This window comes from Mustela lutreola, chromosome 7 (assembly GCF_030435805.1).
Source record: "Mustela lutreola isolate mMusLut2 chromosome 7, mMusLut2.pri, whole genome shotgun sequence".
In the NCBI taxonomy this organism is placed as follows: Eukaryota; Metazoa; Chordata; class Mammalia; order Carnivora; family Mustelidae; genus Mustela; species Mustela lutreola.
Genome location: NC_081296.1, coordinates 76,934,547 through 76,953,090, shown reverse-complemented (window position 1 = coordinate 76,953,090; position 18,544 = coordinate 76,934,547). Strand labels below are relative to the sequence as shown.

At 43.8% G+C, this 18,544-nt stretch overlaps 2 protein-coding genes across 5 annotated transcripts in view; one reads left to right on the top strand and one right to left on the bottom strand.

Moving 5' to 3' along the window:
* TMOD2 (tropomodulin 2) overlaps positions 1-1,937 on the bottom strand; it is a 75,888-nt gene extending 73,951 nt beyond the window's left edge. Inside the window, exon 1 of the mRNA XM_059181553.1 lies at positions 1,832-1,937. The gene's annotated coding sequence lies outside the window, so the exon portion shown is untranslated. The remainder of the gene's footprint in view (positions 1-1,831) is intronic.
* On the top strand, positions 1,455-18,496 carry LYSMD2 (LysM domain containing 2). Of its 4 annotated transcripts, none has more exons than XM_059181554.1 (3): positions 1,455-1,645; positions 2,302-2,776; positions 16,274-16,429. In XM_059181554.1, exons 1-3 carry the CDS (start codon positions 1,562-1,564, stop codon positions 16,285-16,287), a joined length of 573 nt encoding a protein of 190 aa, XP_059037537.1. In that variant the 5' UTR covers positions 1,455-1,561; the 3' UTR covers positions 16,288-16,429. The 4 variants fall into 4 exon arrangements, with proteins under 4 accessions (XP_059037537.1, XP_059037538.1, XP_059037539.1 ...); XM_059181555.1 differs by lacking the exon at positions 1,455-1,645 and adding an exon at positions 17,945-18,496 and having other exon boundaries at positions 2,111-2,776; positions 16,274-16,605; XM_059181556.1 differs by lacking the exons at positions 1,455-1,645; positions 2,302-2,776 and adding exons at positions 2,881-3,019; positions 17,945-18,496 and having other exon boundaries at positions 16,274-16,605.
* Positions 18,497-18,544: the final 48 nt, after the last annotated feature.

The following is an 18,544-nucleotide window of genomic DNA, read 5'->3' as shown; positions in this document are numbered from 1 at the left end:
GGATGGGATGGCTTTTGAATCTCTCTGTATTTTTGGTGGTACTTTTTTTTTTTTTTTTTTCATTTTTACAGAGGCCTTGGTCATTTTATAATGTACTTAAGTGATCATCACCTAGCCTTTTTCCAACTGGCTCATTTTCTGCCCCTTATTTTAGGTATCAACTCTTCTATCTTTTGGTATTCTCTGATTTCTCAAGTCGTCTTCCTGGTTTCTTATATAGGCTTGTCTTTCACCCCTTTAATTTAGAACAGCCCAAACTACTAAAATTCTGAGAAAGAAGGGTTCTGTGGTCAAATGAGTTTGGGAAATACAGTGTTAAATCAAACCTAATAGCTTACTTTACTACAGGCCTTCTAGAACCTTCAGTGTTCTAATGTGCATTGTGAACCTCCAAAAGGGAAATATAGCTTGTTAGTGTTTCCCCAATTAATTGGTCATTGAACTTTTCCCAAAGAGCACCAAAGCACACCTCTCATAATCCAGTTCATTACTCTTCAAATAAAAACTTCAAGTTCTTGTAAACTTTTCCTCACTGGAAGACATGGTATATGCGCTCTCAATACTAGGTTGTGAATTCTTTGAGGACAATTTCTTGAAGAATTTCCTGATCTCATAATATATTGAAACTCGGGCATTCTTCCTCTCTTCTAGTTCCTGGGATGGGCACAATGGATACCACTCAAGAGTTCATGTATGGCACAGTCTTGCTAAAGAATCTAATTTAGCTTTTGGGATCTTTTTATCACACCTTCATTCAGCTACTTTTGATGCTTTATTGAAGGCTCTGGGCTAAGCACTGCTGGTGCTAAAAAGATGAGTAAAATCTAGTTACGCCTCCTTGGAGAACATGTAGAGGCAATAAGTACATGATACAAAACACAAGTGCTAAACAAGAGGTACCAACTGCCTTGGGGTTCAGTGGAGAAACAATAACGATTGGGTGGCTAAGGGAGGGAGACACCTGGAAATCAGGAAAGATTTCTTGGAGGATGTATCATTTGGGATGGGCCTTAAATTTAAAAAAAATACAGACAGGATATAGAAGAGTTGCATTATAGGTGGGGGGTATATAGCATATGCACACAGGAAGGTAGGCAAGAGGGGCAGGTTCAACTGGCTCTGTCTGGCGGGATGCGTACAGGAGAAGTTGCAGATGGGATATGACCAATGCATGGATAATAAAAATAGAAAGAATACTTTGAAAAAAAAAAAAAAAAAAGAAAGAATACTTTGGGTGCCAATGTGAGTTTTAATGCTGCTGTCCACACGGAGCCATTGAAGAATTTTTGAGTGGGAGGGTGATGTGAGGACCACTTGCTCCTCTACCATCCTTTGTGGTGTCTCCCAAGCTCCAGTGCCTTTGCCTCTGTCCAGCTCTGCGACACAGAGAAACTTCAGCCAATGAATTAAACTTCCAGTCTCCTGACTTGCATATTGGGAACCTCCTGTCGTAGAGCTGTCCAGAGTACAACAGAAATCGTGGCGGCAGCCTCTAGTAAATGCATACCCACTCTGTGGAGAATACTGTCAGAAGCCAGCATGCTGAGGAGCGAGTGTTCAGATGAAGAACACAGATGAGGTCAACCGTGGATTTAATGATAATACTTTGTGGAGTTATGATTTCAGCATCTTAAAGAGGAAACGGGTAAGAAAAAAGGATGGGTGCAGATAATAAATATTAGTGAGCCACGAGAATGGGATGTAGCTAGTGAGCCCGGAGAATTGACTGTAACCGGTCACTCGTTCCAGGCAGGTCAGGACTCAGTTTGGCACGGGTGTGCAGTGAGGAGTGAAATGCAAAGAGCTGGAGGGTTGGTCGGAGGTGACCCACCTGGTGTAATGTTCAAAGGCGTATCCCTCCTGCTGTAACGCTGCAAGGCCGGACCCTCCTGGCTGTTGAGATGGGCCTGGAGAAACTGTGTGCTCAATGGCCTTAATGTTTTCTGTGACGTGGGCTTTGAGGTCATCAGGGTAGTCGGGTGGGGGGAGGGAAGTACCCTCCGTGGGAGAGCTTGGAGGTCTGAGAAAGCCGGCGCCTGCTGGGGGATCGATAAAGGAAGCAGAGCGAAGCTCTGGTGTTTCGCCCTGGTGGGGGCAGGGCTCTCACTAGCATCTGCGGGCGTGCCGCAGGGTTCCGCTGCGCCGAGGACGCCTGACGGTGGGCCCCCCTGAGTCCCCGCGGCCGCGGGCGGTAGCGCGCCCCGCTTCCCCGCACCGCAGGGCCCCGCACCCGCGAGCAGGGTGGGGCCGCGGCGCTCGGCCCGGCGGCTGCGGGATCTCGTCTCGCTCTTCCGCTTGCAGGTGCGCCGGGGGAAGGCGGGACGCGCAGGAGGGGGGCGCCCGCCATGCCCGGCCCGCAGCTCCCCGTCGCGGCCTCCAGCCCGCCGCCCCCGCGAAACGGCCCGCCGCAGCCCCTCTGAGGAGGAAGAAGAGGCGGCGGCGCACGAGGCGCCGCCTCCTTGGCGAGCTTCGCAACCTGGCGGCCTCCGCGGGACCTATGGCGGATTCGTCGCCCGCGCTGTCCCTGCGGGAAGGCGGCCCCCGGGCGCCCCGGGCCTCGGCCCCCTCGCCGCCGCCGCACTCGCGCTCGCGCTCGGGCTCCGAGTCCGAGGAGGCCGAGCTGTCGCTGAGTCTGGCCCGCACCAAGACCCGCTCGTACGGCAGCACGGCCAGCGTGCGGGCGCCGCTGGGCGCCGGCGTCATCGAGCGCCTTGTGGAGCACCGGGTCCGCGCCGGCGATACGCTGCAGGGCATCGCGCTCAAGTACGGAGTCTCGGTGAGCAGGGCGCGCCGCGGCGGCGGGGCGGAGGCCGGGCGGGGGCTCGGGGCGGGGGCTCGGGGCGGGGGCTCGGGGCGGGGGCTCCGGGGCGGGGGCTCGGGGAGGGGCCGGGGGCCCGGGGGTCGCGCGGGCGGCTAGCCGTCCCCTGGCGCTCGCCCACGGCGCACTGAGGGCCGCCGCCGCGGTCACCGAAGATGGTTCTGCGGCCAGATGGGCAGGCCGCCCAAGCTCCCTCCCCAGGTAAGTGCATCGAGTTCCCGGCGTCCTGCCCGGACTCGGCGAGGCCGACCAGAGCCGACCAGGGAGCCATGTTCACCTGAGTTTCAGTCCAGATCACACTGCCGTAGTGCATATTTACTCAGAGTCGAGCTGAGGTGTGGACTCGGGCAGGGAATTTTGTTTTGTCTGTAAACAAGCGCGGCGATGAGTCAGGGGTGGTACAGTTGTTTCCGCAAGATGGTTCTGGTTTTATCGATGATGCTGCTTTATTTAGAAGTGAAATTACACCCCTGGGCTCACGGGCAACTGTGAATGTGACACCTGTCGCTAAGCAGCAGCCCAGAACTGGGGTCTAGGTGAGCTGGAGAGCTGTGTTTATTATAAATTTATAAGTGTGTGTGTCCTAGGTATATTGCATTACACCTCTGGGAAGAACATGGAAACCAGAGGGAGCATATTGTCTCATTAAAATTACTTATAATTAACTCTGAGCCATGTGATGGCCTTTTTTTTTTTACATTTGAGTTCTGTATCAGTTTTCCTGAAACACTTTAGACACTGATGGGAAGAAAGGCGATCTTATCTGTATCTTTCTCTTAAAGTGAAACTCTTTCTGGCCCTTCACAGATTGACAGAGACTAATTTATTCTGCACCTTCAAGTTGGTACTGTATGTTTACCTGGCAGGTCTTATTTAAACATTTTGAGACCAGGGATCTTGCTGTGCAGGCATATACTGATATTATCATGCTATGGATAGTCCCTTTCCATCTGCCTGGGAGTTTCTAAACGTGTATGTAGAACTGCCATTGTTATGTACATCAATAAGACCTGGGTTGGGTGAGGGCCAGAGGAAAGCAGAGTTGGGGCTTATCAGTAACTACCTTTTGCTGAATGCCTGCTGTGTGCCAGGCATTACATTTGTCCTGTTCCATCTTGTTTTTATTCAATTTGGTTTTCCTAATGAGCCTTGGAGGTAGGTGTAATTAACTTTTTTACAGATGGGAAGAGGGGTGAGAGGTAAGGATATTATCTGAGTATGTTTTTCACTGAGAACAGCTTAAGTTAGCACAGTGATAAAGCATTTGCTTTTATCTAGATACTTCTTCTGATTTCCACCCTTGTTTCTATCCTAGTCTTATCAAGAGCTCTCTTAGCATCTTGGTTGTTGAAAAAGGAAGGTCTCTTCCCTGGGCCAGGGTGACTGTACCAGGATCCCATGATCTCTAGAGAAGTGTTATTTCCCTGGTCCCTACCCACAGCAGTCTCTCCAGGCCAGTGCCCTACTTGGCTGCACCTGAGTGGCTTAGAGCTCCTAAACATCTGCTCAGAGCTGCTCTCTACTTTTGATCAGATGCTTTCTAATCATGTTTTTGCTCACTGTAGATCCTGTTACTCTTAACCTTATAGTTAAGAGTCACCCTTTATAGTTAAGGTGTAAACTAGATTTTTCACTACTTTCAAAAAGACTTGATTTTAAGATGTTAAGCTCAGGTATAATTGGGAACTATAATGTATGGCCACAGTCTCAACTGCAGCACTATTGATATTATGGGCCTTACATGCATATTTACAGATTCTTTGTTGTGGGAGTTGTGCTGTGCATTATAGGATGTTTAATAGCATCTCTGACCTCTGCCTGTTAGATGCCAGTAGGACCCCTACCCCCCATTGAGAGATTGCCAAATGTTCCCTAGGAAGAAACTTGCTCTTCATTGAGAACCACTGGTTTATTACATGTATATCATTTACTATAGGTCCTGAACTATAGTTGATGAAATTTTTAGAGACTCTTCCACTGATTATGTGGAAACAGTGGAAGTGATCATTATTACTGTAACAGTGAAGTGACATTAGTGCTTTAATTAATGGAGGCAATTATTAATTCGATTTACTCATGGTAAATTGAGATTTTACGTGGGACCTAAAAAGGGAGAGAAGTTTTTTTCTTTCCCTGATCGAACAGAAAGAAGTTAAATTAGTTAAGTTTCTAATATTGACTGCCGAGGTCATAAGCATATTTAAATTATTGTTTAAAGGGTTCAGTCCCAAGGACCCAGAGATCATGACCTGAGCCAAAGGCGGGCGCTTAACTGACTAAGCCAGCCAGGTGCCCCACCATCTTGAAATTTTTAATACTTTCTGAACAAGGGCCCCACATTTGCACTTTTCACTGGGCCCTGCAAATTATGTAGCTGATCTTGGCTGTGTGACTTGCTGCCTCACTGCCTTCAAGTTCTTGTTTGTACGTCTCCTCCATGAGGCCTTCCTGACTACTCTCTGTCAAATTACATACCCCCTTTCCCCCTCCCTGCCTTGTCTTCCCAACAGTATTTATTATTCATCTTATTTTCCTTTTTTTTTTCCCACCTTCTATCTTTTTGGTGATACATTAGTGAATAAATAGAAATCTATGCCCTCATGGAACTTATATCTTAGTGGAGACAGTAAGTAAACAAACGAAATATGTTATAGGTCAATATTTTTTTTTTAAAGATTTTATTTATTTATTTGACAGAGAAAAAGATCACAGGTAGGTAGAGAGGCAGGCGGAGAGAGAAGGGGAAGCAGACTCCCTACTGAGCAGAGAGCCCAATGAGGGGCTTGATCCCAGGACCCTGAGATCATGACCTGAGCCGAAAGCAGAGGCTTAACGCACTGAGCCACCCAGGCACCCCTATAGGTCAGGTATTGATAAGCAAAATGAAAGAAAGTAAAGCAGGGAAAGGAGAGAAGGAGGGCTAGTGGAGGTGGCTGTAATTTAAAATGGTGTGACCACAAAGACCTCATGGAGAAGGAGGCAAGGGGGTGGGGGGTGTGCAGATATCTGTGAAGAACATTCCAGGCAGGAGAAATAGCAAGTGATGCAAAGGCCCTGAGGTGGGACCATAATTGGCAAGTTCCAGGAATAGCGTACCTGGTGTTTATAATGCAATAGGGTATATTTGAACCAGATCACTTGGGGTTTTAAGGCCATTGTAAGAACTTTGGCTCTTTCTCTGAGTGAGTTGGAAAGTGGAGGAATTTGAACAGAAGAATGACATGATCTGATTTATGCATTAGGAGGATCACTCTGGCTGCTGCTTGGAGAACAGACTGTAGCCCAGGGAGTGCCAAGGCAGGGAGACCAGAGAGGATAAAGGCTTTATAATAATGCAGGAGAGAGGATGGCAGCCTGGACCAAAGCAGCGGAAAAGGAAGTGGTGGGAAGGGGTTGGATTCTGGATGATTTGTTGATACTATATAGAGACTACATATTTTCTGCTTATTGTTTACTATTTCATTTGAGTATTTCTGCTGTAGAGATGGGCCCAGGCATCCAGAAGGCTTCTCTATAGGAAAGAAGAATGCCGATTTTGGAGAGCCTGGCCAGACCTGACGCCTGATGGACTGAGGTTGTTTGGCCAGTGCCTTAGAAAATATCTAAAGGACCTTTCCCATATCCCTTTTAAAGTCATTTTAGTTATTAATAACTAGCATTTTTTATTATTTTTTTTTACTTGGTTTTATTGAGCCCGGTTTGTTTGAGTCCTTGTGCTACATGCAGGGATTACAGGATGATACATGCTTTTCTCCTGTTATTAATGATGAGTTTTGTCTACTGCTGATTTCCACTAGCCTGTAGCTACTCGAGAAGCCAGGTTGCTTGTCTAACTCGTCTCTGTACATTCCGTGCCTAGCCCGAGTCTGGCACACGCAGGCCCTTCCCATATGTATGGACCTCATCCGCTGGCCTGCCTGGAGTGAAGTCGCCGGGCCCTGGAGTTGAGCAGACCTTGAAAGACAGAGCCCACGTAGGGGTTGAGTGACTGGATTTGCAAAGTGTGATTTGAGGCTGGCTCTCAAGCCTACAGCAAGATTGGTGCTGGTTTTCTCCCCTTCTACTGGCAGAGAATCTTGACATTGAAATAAGCATAGGTTTACTTTTGAGCATCTCTACCAAAGAGGCATTTGAGGAAGTGGTCTGGGAAACTGAAACTATTTGGGCTAAGGTGAGAAATTACTAAATACGATGTAGATCTCAGGCTTGAATTTGCTTGGGCTGGAATTTCCCTGGCTGTGCCCATCTCTCCTGAGACTTAAGGTCCTTGCCCTAACCCAGTGTTCTAGATTTAGCTGTGATGTTTGTGGTGATCCTAGCTCCTCTCAGTTGGATGCAAGCTTTGGGAGGAAGCTCATGGCTCCAGGCAGCCACTGTGAACTTTTTGTTTGAAAACCCTGAAAAAACAACTAGAGAACAGCATACAAACAAAAGTGAGCAGGAGGCAGTGAGGAGACCTATTATTTGCATTAACTTTTTCATTGTCTCTTTGCTTCCTCCTGGCAGCTTGCCTATCCTCTCCCCTTTCCAGAGGCCACCTTGCTTCCCGTGCCCTCAATTACTTACTGTCCGGTTTTATTCCCAGAGTCTTCTCACTTTCTTCCAGTGAGCTGCTAAACCTAGTTGCTTCTTCATACTTCCCTGAACAGAAGTCACCTTGCTGAGACAAGGTGAAATGATTGTCATTTTAGGGACAAGGTTGTGAATTAGGAATGTAAGTATATGTACATCTTTTGTGTTCATACCTTTAGGCCCTGCTGCTGATAGAAATTGTTGATCCTTGCTGATCAAAGGCAAGAGAACCATAAATTAATAGTGCAACATGTAATGAGAAGTATGGTAAAATGGCCTTTAGTAGCTTGGGATTTAATAGATTCTCACGTATTTTTTATTATTTTATTTTATTTTTCGTAGGGTGGGACAGAGGGAGAATCCCAAGAATCCTCATGTTTTCTTTTTTATAAAACAATTTTGGGGTGCCTGGGTGGCTCAGTGGGTTAAGCCTCTGCCTTCCACTCAGCTTATGATCTCAGGGTCCTAGGATGGAGCCCCATGTCCAAATCCCTGCTCAGCAGGGAGTCTGCTTCTTATTTATTTATTTATAAATTAAATAAATTATTTATTTATTAAAGCAATCAATCAATAAATAATAATAATTTATTATTTATTATTATTAATAATAAACAATAATTTATTTATTTATTTATTTATTGATCTTAAAAGAAATAAAATCTTAAAAGAAAACCCAAAAAACAGTTTCACTGACATATAATTTACATACCACAACATCCACCCATTCTAAGTGTACAGTTCAAGGACTTTCAGTGAGTTACAGAGTTGTGCAGTCATCACCACAGTCCAGCTTTAGAGCAGTGCCGTTGCTCTGTAAATGTCCCTGTGCCGCTGACCTTCCTTCTGTTTCCTTCTCTAGCCCCAGGCAGCCCCCAAATATACATTCTAATCTATAGATTTGCCTTTTCTGGGCATTTCATATAAATGGAGTCTCCTATTTCTTCTGAGATAGTGTGGGAAAGAAGTAAATCCTTATCCCTGTTAGCACATTGAAGGAATGGCATTGAAGGAATCCGATTGCCACCAACACCTAGGACTGAAGAGTGAGAGTAAGACAGTGGCGCGACTGGCGAATCTAGCACTTCCTGGAAAAGGACCTTGAGAGAGTCCTTTCATATGTAAGTCTTTAGTTTTCTGTAAAATAATAATCAAATGAAAGTTGTATGTATGTATGACTATATTCTGAGAGCCACACAGTGCTGGGTAAGTGTTAGTTATTATGTATCCTGAAATGTTGGAAAGGTTTGTCTTTCTTAAGGAGTGGAGAGGTAGAAACAGAAATTCTGAACGCTGTTTTCACTGTTAGGGTAGTGGCTTGATGAGGCTGAACAGAGTAGCCTTTGTGGAAGGTTCCTGGCTGTGCCCCGCAGCTCCTGTTGAGATACTTTTGTAGGGGGAAGTTTTGTGAGTTCCCTCCAGACTAAGTTCACCTTCACAAAATGTATTTACGGGGGAATTATTGTAAAGAAGTTGTTTTTAACTTATCAGTGGTGCTTGTTCTACCCAATGTCATGATGGTTGATCTTGTGGCCATCTTGTTAGCTCTTCATTATTCTGTAATCTGTTTCTTGAGGACCAGTCAATTTGACTGAATCATGTTATTCAATCCTGATTGAGAGAGACTTTTTTTTAAAGATTTTAAAAATTTATTTGACAGAGATCACAAGTAGGCAGAAAGGCAGGTAGAGAGAGAGAGGAGGAAGCAGGCTCCCCCATGAGCAGAGGGCCCGATGCGGGCTTTGATCCCAGGACCCTGGGATCATGACCTGAGCTGAAGGCAGAGGCTTTAACCCACTGAGCCACCCAGGCACCCCAGAGAGACTTTTGAAATGAAAACAATTCAATTGCTATACCTACCTCCCACTCGTCTGCCCACAAGAAATAGAGGGTAATTGAGTGTTAGGAAATGTTGGACAGAGGGGTGGGAGAAATAGGTGAACTTTTTTTTTGTTTGAATAAATTGAATAACAATTTTTTAAAAAGGCCCAAGGAGTTGGGTTCTGTTTTGGTTTTGGGTTTCAGTTTCCCCAAAAGTAATCCATTCTCCACCATCTACCCAAGGCCTGGTATGATCCAACATTGTTTTAGAAGGATAACTATAGGGGTGCCTGGGTGGCTCAGCTGGTTAAGCGAGTGCTGTTGGCTCAGGTCTTGATCCCTGGGTCCTGGGCCCAAGCCCCATGTCAGGCTTCCTGCTCAGAGGGGAGCCTGTTTCTCTCTCTCCCTCTGTCTTCTGCTCCCCTGCTTGTGCTCTCCTGCTCTGTCTCCCTGTGTCAAATAAATAAATAAAATCTTTTTTTTTTTTTTTTAACAGAAGGATAAATCTAGCAATAGAGTGGAGGAAAAAGTATATGTTGGGGAGGATGGAGGAGAGGGATCATAATGTCTTCGAAGAGTTCTAATGTACTGTTCCCTGCTTTATGTGTTCCTAACACAACCCAGGTCTGCATTGGGACTGTGCCAGAAAACTGCAATTTTCAAAGCCTGTAACAAATCAAATCCTTGTGATATCCAAAACTTGAAGCAGCTGTAATTATTCTGTGTGTGTTTTTAACAACAAAACTTGATGGCCTTCTGTAACAATGGCAGTTAAGCGTGCTAGAATTAGAACACACTGGGACATTGACCATTCACGTAATCACTGAGCCTGGGGAACGGTGGACTTCCAGGGTTAAGAGTCGTTCCAGAGCCTCAGTGTTTAAGTTATTTCTGTAGCTCCTGACAAGTGTGTGTGTGCACTGGATGAGATTTAATGAGAGTGCCTCTTTATTTCTCTAGGAAGCTCATTCATTTATGGAAGAACTCTGCTAGACACCGCCTCCTTGTATTGAAAATTTTAAAGTTTTTTTTTTCCTGAGAGAGAGAAAGAGAAAGAAGTGGGGAAGGGCGGAGGGAGAAGGAGAGAGAGAATCTGAAGCAAGCTCCACAGCGCCCAGCACAGAGCCCCACATAGGGCTCAATCTCACGACCCTGAGATCATGACCTGAGCCAAAACCAAGAATCATATGCTTAACCTACTAAATCACCCGGTTGACCTGAAAAATTTGAACTTTTAACAGGATCTTTCAACACCAGGTTTCTAGTTCTAAATCTAGGAGACAAAAGTTCAGAGGAATTGCAAACGTTCACAGGACAGCATCTGAACTACTTCTGTCCTTGTGTAAATAAATAAGTAATAAAATAAAAATTGAGTATTAGGAAGTGTTGAACAGAGGGCAGGTGGGGAATTTAGAGTTTTCCAGCTCTTTGCTTGGGTTGGATCATGACTTTTCTTAGCTTTATGTGAGGTGCCATTGCCAGAGCATTAGACCCATCTATGTTCATATAAAAGTATAAAACTTTCCTAAAACATCATTTCACTGTTTGGGATTATCTCGTCTCTTATCTGTGCTGGTGAGGTTTTCTCCATGACTAGGCTTCCTGTTTCCACTAGTGCCTGTTTCTTGCTAATCTATTTTCCACAAAGCTGCCAGAATGATCTGTAGCTGTAATCAGATTGCGTTGCTCCCTTTTTTCACCCTCCAGTGGCTTCTCATCACATTTGAAATAAAAACCAATTTGGGGGACTCCTGGGTGGCTTGGATGGTTGGGTGTCTGACTCTTGATTTCAGCTCAGGTCATAATCTTGGGGTCCTGGGATTGTGCCCAGAGTCAGGCTCCCAGCTCAGCAGGAAGTCTGCTTTGGATTTTTCTCCCTCTGCCCCTCCCCACCCTCATGCATCTCTCTCTCTCTTTCTCTCTCTCCCCTCCCCATCCAGCTTTCTAAAATAAATAAATAAAATCCTAAAAAAAAAATAAATAAAATCTTTTTTTTCTTTTTTACCTTGGCATCCAAGGCCAAGGTAAAAAGGTCTAGAGTTTTGTTCATTACTCCCTATATACTTCAGCCACACTATTTTTTTTTTCTCCCTGTGCTGGCGTCTTGCATCTGCTCTCTCTCACTGGAATGCTGCTCCCCTCACCCCCAGCACCTGGCTTTTTTGCATGACTGATTTATTCCTTAACTTTACTATAAGTCCAGAGTTTGCAGCCTGTTCTGTAGGTTCAAGCCACCACTTGTAAAGGAGAATAAGTTAAGATCAAATTTATCACCTTTTGGGGGTGGGAAACAATATAGAGCTCACACACCTCAGGGCAGTGACAACATATGAGGCTAATTATCTGGGCTTGGTTTGGTGAAATTTTTTTTTTATATTTTCTTACATTGTAGGAGAAATATTTTTTATTGTGAAAAATTCCTACCTCCTTCCTTTTCATTTGCTAAATACATGTTAGAATCTGCCCTTGTTATTTTCTCACTTTTAAGCAAACTTAATAACAAAATAGCAGCTATTATCATTATCGTTTTGGAGGGTTTCCTGGGGGCTATGCATTATCCTATTATCCTAAATACATGAGCTAATTTGTGTAACCCTGATAATGATCATATTGTGTGGAAGGTACTATTATCCTTACTTTACAGGAAATAAAACAGAATTGTGAATGATTAGAAAGTGGCAAAGCCAGGATTTGAACCCAGAAAGTATGGCCCTGGAGCCCTTGTTTCAAACTACCTTGTATTAGGCTCATTTCATCTTCAAACTCAGATCTACCAGTCCTTAGGTTAGTCCCCACATTGATGCTATGTCTGGATATCCCGTCTAGTCTATAGGGTGAATGTACAACTTAAATGCTTGCTGATGACACCGAGGTGGAGACGGTGTAGTCTCTGACTTCAGGAAGCTCGTAGGCTAAAGAGGCAGTTCTATGGGTGAAACAATGGGTCCATCACAAGAACTAGGGAATCCTGCCCTTCATTCCCTGTGCTCCTTGACCACACCCAGCTGTTGACTCAGTCGCCTCGTCTTGTGGTCCCTGTCATTGGCCCTTCACCTAGCTGGGTGGGCTGCTGTCTTGTTTTGAATGATAAATGTATAGGTTAGGGTTCTGACAGGAAACAGATAGTGGGCATGGGGGGTGTGGGCGAAGAGAATTTCCTAAAGGAACATTTAAAGAAGTATGAGCAGGGTTGAGGGAACCAACAAGGGATGGTGAAGCACCTGAGACTAGCAACAGCAGGAAGACATTACCCCAAGGCTTGAAGGGCAAGAAGAAGACATGGTGTTCCCCACACAAGGAGGGCTGGAGCCTTGGACGAGGGAATGGTTACCTGACAGCAACTCTGCTATAGAAGAGTGCAGCCCCTGGAGTCATGGTGCTGTATCTTTCTGCTGATGACTTCCTTTGGAACATCCACTGGAATTCCAAGGACAAGGGGGCTTAGGTAAAGCAGTTTTTAAGAGGTTCAGAACAGGCTCAAGAAGAGCTGGGGATGGATTGGGTGGGGGGATGGGTTGAAAGGGAGAGTCACTAACACAACTGATGACTCACGGTCCCTTTCTGGTTACTTCCCTGAGTTCATCTTTTTTTTTTTTTTTTAATATTTATTTACTTATTTATTAGAGAGTGAGAGCACAAGCCAGGGGGAGAGGCAGAGGAGATCACACTCCCCACTGAACAGGGAGCCTTGATTCTAGGACTTTAGGATCATGATCTGAGCCCAAGGCAGACACTTAACCAACTTTATACCTATTCCTCTGACCTGTTTTTGTTGTTGTTGTTGTTTGTTTTGTTTTGTTTTTAAGATTTTATTTATTTGACAGAGACACAGCGAGAGAGAGAGCACAAGCAGGGGCAATGGGAGAGGGAGAAGCAGGCTTCTGGCCGGGCAGGGAGCCCAATACAGGGCTTGATCCCAGGACCTGAGCCAAAGACAGATGCCCAATGACCGAGCCACGTAGGTGTCCCTCCTCTGACCTGTTTTCATTAATTCATCCATCCATCTTTCCATCCTTCTACCCTACGTACTTACTGTGTACCAGGTCTTTGTTACCCCCAGGGAAGATATAGAAATAAAAGTGCTTGTCCTGAAGGAATTCACAGTTTATGCTTGATATTCTCCGCCCTGCCTCAGCACTCAGATCTGGTGTTTCTGTCTGTCAATTTCTGTCCCCCATCATTATTGTCAGAAAATTATAGGCCCCTGCCAATAAGCATTTCAAAGGGCACTGTATCAAGGAAGGTTATTTGACTTACAAGTGACAGAAGACCTAACTCAGTTTAGCTTAAGGAAAAAACAAAAAACAAAAAATGGTGTTTATTGGGTCATGTAATTGAAAGGCCCTAGGGATTTCTGGCTTTAGGCTTCGCTTCAGAGGATTGATCGCTCTCCTTCCAGATGGCCTCAGGTTCCGTGAGGTGGAAGGACGGCAGCTCTTTCCAGCAGAAAAAATACAGAAACCCCCTCCCACCCCTCCCAGACCCAGCAAATGTCTGCCTCTGTCTTTGAATTGTGGGACTGTGACCTATCATGAAAGCCAGGACATTGTGACGCTCCAAAGGGCAAGAATGAGTCATATGCTCTCCTTGGAGTGTGTGTGGGGGGGAGTTGTTCGGTGCCATTGGAAGCCTACATACTAAGATGGAGGAGGTAGATGCTAGCTGGTTAAAAAAAAAAAAAAAAAAAAAAAAAAAACTAAAATAAAATTAAAAAAAAAAAAAAGGGGGTATTAAAGGCAGAGTAGAATACACCTGAACCTGCTATGATAAGGTATTCAAGTTATTTACATCTCTTAAATAAAAGCCTGACCAGACCAGAGATACTTAGGATTTTCAGATTTTAATTTTGTCTCCTAAATGCACTAGCCTATTCATGGCTTTCTTCTTCACCCTTACCTTCTCTCCTTTAATCAGAAGCTAGAACACAAAAGACTACACCACTTCACACAAAATATACTTTAATGTAGTATCTTTAAAAGAAAAAAAAGTTTTATGTGTACCATTTGTGTAGATTCAGCTTATAGTAAGAAATCAGGAGATATAGGGTTCATTTAGTGATCGACTCTTGTTTTTCAGGCTCTTTGATGTAGAATCTAATTTTTTCACTCACAATTTGGCATTAAAGGATCCCGTAATTTGGTCCCATTAGTCATGTACTTTTATCCTGCTGTTGTAGGGAATTCAGAGTCCAACAGAAATCGTAGCTCATGGGGAGCCTGGGTGGCTATAGCCTCTGCCTTCGGCTCAGGTCATGATCTCAGGGTCCTGAGATCGAGCCCCATATTGGGCTCTCTGCTCAGCAGGGAGCCTGCTTCCCCCTCTCTCTGTCTGCCTGCGATCTCTGTCTGTCAAATAAATAAATAAATAAAATCTTAAAAAAAAAAAAAAGAAATCCCAAATCACACATTTATTTTTTATTTTTTTAAGATTTTATTTATTTGAGAAAGAGAGAGAGAGGGCACAGGAGCATGAGGGGAGAAGGGCTGAGAGCCAAGGAGAAGCAGGTTTTCTGCTGAGTTGGGAGCCCACCACGGCGCTCGATTCTAGGACCCTGAGATTCCAACCTGAGCCAAAAGACTCTTAACCAGCTGAGCCCCCCAGGTGCCCCTCCAGCTCACACATTTCAAGAGCAAGAGCCTTAGGCACTTGGTCAAATCAGTCATCTGTTGTGTGCCTTAACTTCTTCACTGGAAAATAGAGAGTAGTATCACCAGCTGCCAGTGGCTCTGCTTAGTATTCTTTCTCTCATAGACATCCTGTCTGTCTCTGCGTCTGTCTGCCTGCTTACCTGCCTACCTCTCCGTCTCCTCTGTGCGCGTGTGTGTACACACCCCTGTGAAGGGTGGGCGACACCTACTTGACACACGTGGAGGTGGTTGGTGTCGGAGTTGGGGTTTGAAACCAGGTCTGTCAGGTTCCCAAGCCTGCGCGCTCAACTCCGCAATCTTTCCAAACCGTCTTGGTTCCCTGCCTCACCTTACTGAGCTGTGCAGAGACTGAGTGGGTGCGGGGCCCGTGCAGAGCCCAGCGCAGGACAGTATCGGGCTGGAAGCCTAGAGGTCGGCAGGCCCCAGGTTCTGCAGCGGACTCGCAGCGCTGTGGACTTGGGCATGCCACTCACCCCTCTGGAGTCTCCATTGCTTCATTTGCAAAAAGGAGATGACAGTGTCTGGATGGCAGAACTGTTGGGGAGGTTACAGGAGACCCTGTGTCGATTTCATTCTCCCTTCCCACCCCCGCCTCCCATCCCCATCGCTGAGGTCTGCCTAGGAAAGAGTTTGGTAAGGCGGGGGGTGGAGTGGAGTGGTAACCATTAAATTCTAGCTTCTTCGTTTGCCAATGTATGACCGTTCCATGGTCCGTAGTCTCTCTGACTTTTTTTCTTTTATTTGTAAAGTGGATCTTCAAATGCCTGCTCCTTGGGTGGAAATAGGACATAGTGTGTGTAATGCACTCCCCACTTCCTTTCCTTACCTGTACCACTTCTACCTGTTCTTTAAGGCCCATCTAAAGTTGAAAGAATCAAAATCAGAACCCCACCTTCTCTGTGAGGCCTTTCTTAATGCCTGCAGCCTCAGTCCACACCATTCTTGCAAATGCTCGTATTTATCCCTGTACCAGCTCCTGTTTCCGTTATATTTACCAGACACAATTCCAGAGACCCCAGAAGCACTCCGTAAGTAAAAGAACAGTATTCGTTTTTAAAAAAAAAAAAAAAAAAATCAAATCCCAGAAATGTTAAAACACGAATAGAAATTATTAGATGAGCTTAAAATTCCACATTCTTTAACTTCAGGGATTTAAGGTAAAAGCTGCCTTACAGGGAAAATATTATAGTGGGGGAAAATGAGCCTTTCCTTTTTAAGAGTGGGAAACAATTTCCTGACTACTCTTGAAATAACCAGGAGTACCTGGGGAAATGACTAAACCCAAATCAAGACACTCAAATCCAGAGAAAGCATTGCACATATTCTAAACCTGGATAGTTTTAGTTCTGTTTATGTAATAAACCCTACTAATGGATTTACTTATATCTAACTCTGTGTTTCCTTTTTTATATTTTAGATGGAACAGATTAAAAGGGCAAATAAACTGTTTACCAATGATTGTATATTTCTGAAGAAAACTTTGAACATCCCAGTTATATCAGAGAAGCCTTTGTTGTTTAATGGACTTAACTCAATAGATTCTCCAGAAAGTGAAACTGTTGGTAGCAGTTTTTCTCATGAAGAAGAGCCCGTGGCAGCTGGGGAAGACCTTTCTCCTCCCAGTCCTCAAGAATCTGATGTTCAGCCTATACAGCCTGAAGAAGTGTCAGCTAGAGATTTCCTGCAGAGACTAGACTTGCAGATTAAGTTGTCAACACAGGCAGCCAAGAAACTAAAAGAAGAGAGCAGGTAAAAATATGCTGGTAAAATGTCAGAGGTTGAATACATTACTCTTAACGATGTCCTTGCTTGGCTAAGTTTTGTTGTGTTTTGTTTTCTCTCTTTGCTCTTCTCTTTCTTTTTTTTCCTTTTGCTTTAAAAACTATATTTCAGGGGTAACTGGGTGGCTCAGTCAGTCAAGCGTCTGCCTTCAGCTCAGTTCATGATCCCGGGTCGTGGGATGGAGTCCTGCATAAGGCTCCCTGCTCATTGGGGAGCCTGCTTCTCCCTCTCCCTCTGCCTGCCACTTCACCTGCTTGTGCTCTCTCTCTCTCTCTCTCTCTCTCTCTTTCTCTGTCAAATAAATAAATGAAATCTTTAAAAAAAAATTAAAAAAACTATTTTAATTCTAGAAAGTGATTTTCAATATGTGAGGTGTATAAAGAGCTCCTGCATTCTGCATAGGGCGTTATCTGTTGCAGTATACTTGCTTTTGTCCCTGTTATTTATTATAAAAAGTTTGCTTCTTTGCTTTAGTAGTGTATCTATCCAGCAAGCAATTCAGGATAGCAGCCAAGCAGAAACATCTAGTTTATCCCATCAAAGGAAGGACCGCCCTGGGAAGGGCAGCTCCTTGTGAAATACTGATCCTAATGTAATTTGTCAAAGACATTGTCCATTATTTGTTACTGGGTGTTTTTCATGTGAGCTGTTTTCTTGTTCTTTAATTTGGTCCTCGGGCAAATCTTTCTCTCTCCTACAGAATTGGTTTTCTTTTTCCTTTATGAATCCAAGAATGGCACAAGCTTTTGTGTTTCCTTTTTAACCCTGGCTCCAGGAAGCTAACAACTAAAACTGATGTTCAGTTCAGCTACTACAGTATTTCTTATGGTTAATATATTCGTACTGTTCTCCTTTCCTTAGTCCTGATTTTCTGTTTCTATCTAACTCATCTTATTGTATGTATGCTTTTTTTTGTAGACACATCGAGTCCTTTTGAGGAAAAGGTGGAATATAAAAAATATAAACAAATATAAATATAATCATTGTATAATTTAAAATGTTTTATTTAAATGGAATAGAAAAATGTAAATATATAAGAATAAATATATATTTTTTTACAAGTACCCTTCTTTATTCCAATAACGGAGATGCCAATAAAATGCAGATAATAAGGTCCATCCTAATGAGTATTTGCATCGCATATAACTTCTAGGACATGCAAAATATTATAAATTGATATATAAAATATTATAAATTGATATACCCTTCTTTGGCAAATGGATATTAACTTATATAATAAGTATGTATATTAGTTTTTTGAATACCATTTTTAAGCACTGATTTATACTGAATGTATTTTTTTCAGAGATGAAGAAAGCCCCTATGCAGCTTCCCTCTATCACAGTTAGATAATTGGGGTGATCATCTAACCTGGATTAAGAGAGAGCTGGATCATAAGGAAACCAAGAACCGAAGATTTGAAAGCGTGCATCGTTAAATCGCAATTTAGTAGGTCCACCTCCTGCAGTTGCACTGACGTGATTATTTCCCTCTGGCTTTCTATAATTCTAAGTCCCTATTACGGCATGAGAGCAAAATTGTATCCTAAAGCTCATCACTTTTGTAGGTGATGGTAGTTTTTAGACTAGTTTTGTAAATACTAGTTAACATAAAACATCAAAGACAATATACATCTTCAAGCTGAAAACAATGTTGATCTTCTGAGAAATCCTAATTATGTGACATACATGGTTGCTGTTGAAGTGATGCTGATTTTGCTATGTGTTTATAACTTAAGTGCTATATATTTCGATATGCATTACATATTCTGTATTAATATAAAGAACCAAATTTTGTCTGCTATTTTGTAAAAATAAACTACAAAAGCCTGAATGAGAAAATAAACTATGCTTTCATATTTGAGTCTTCGTTTTTTTTCAACAAATGGAAAAATAAAATTGATTTT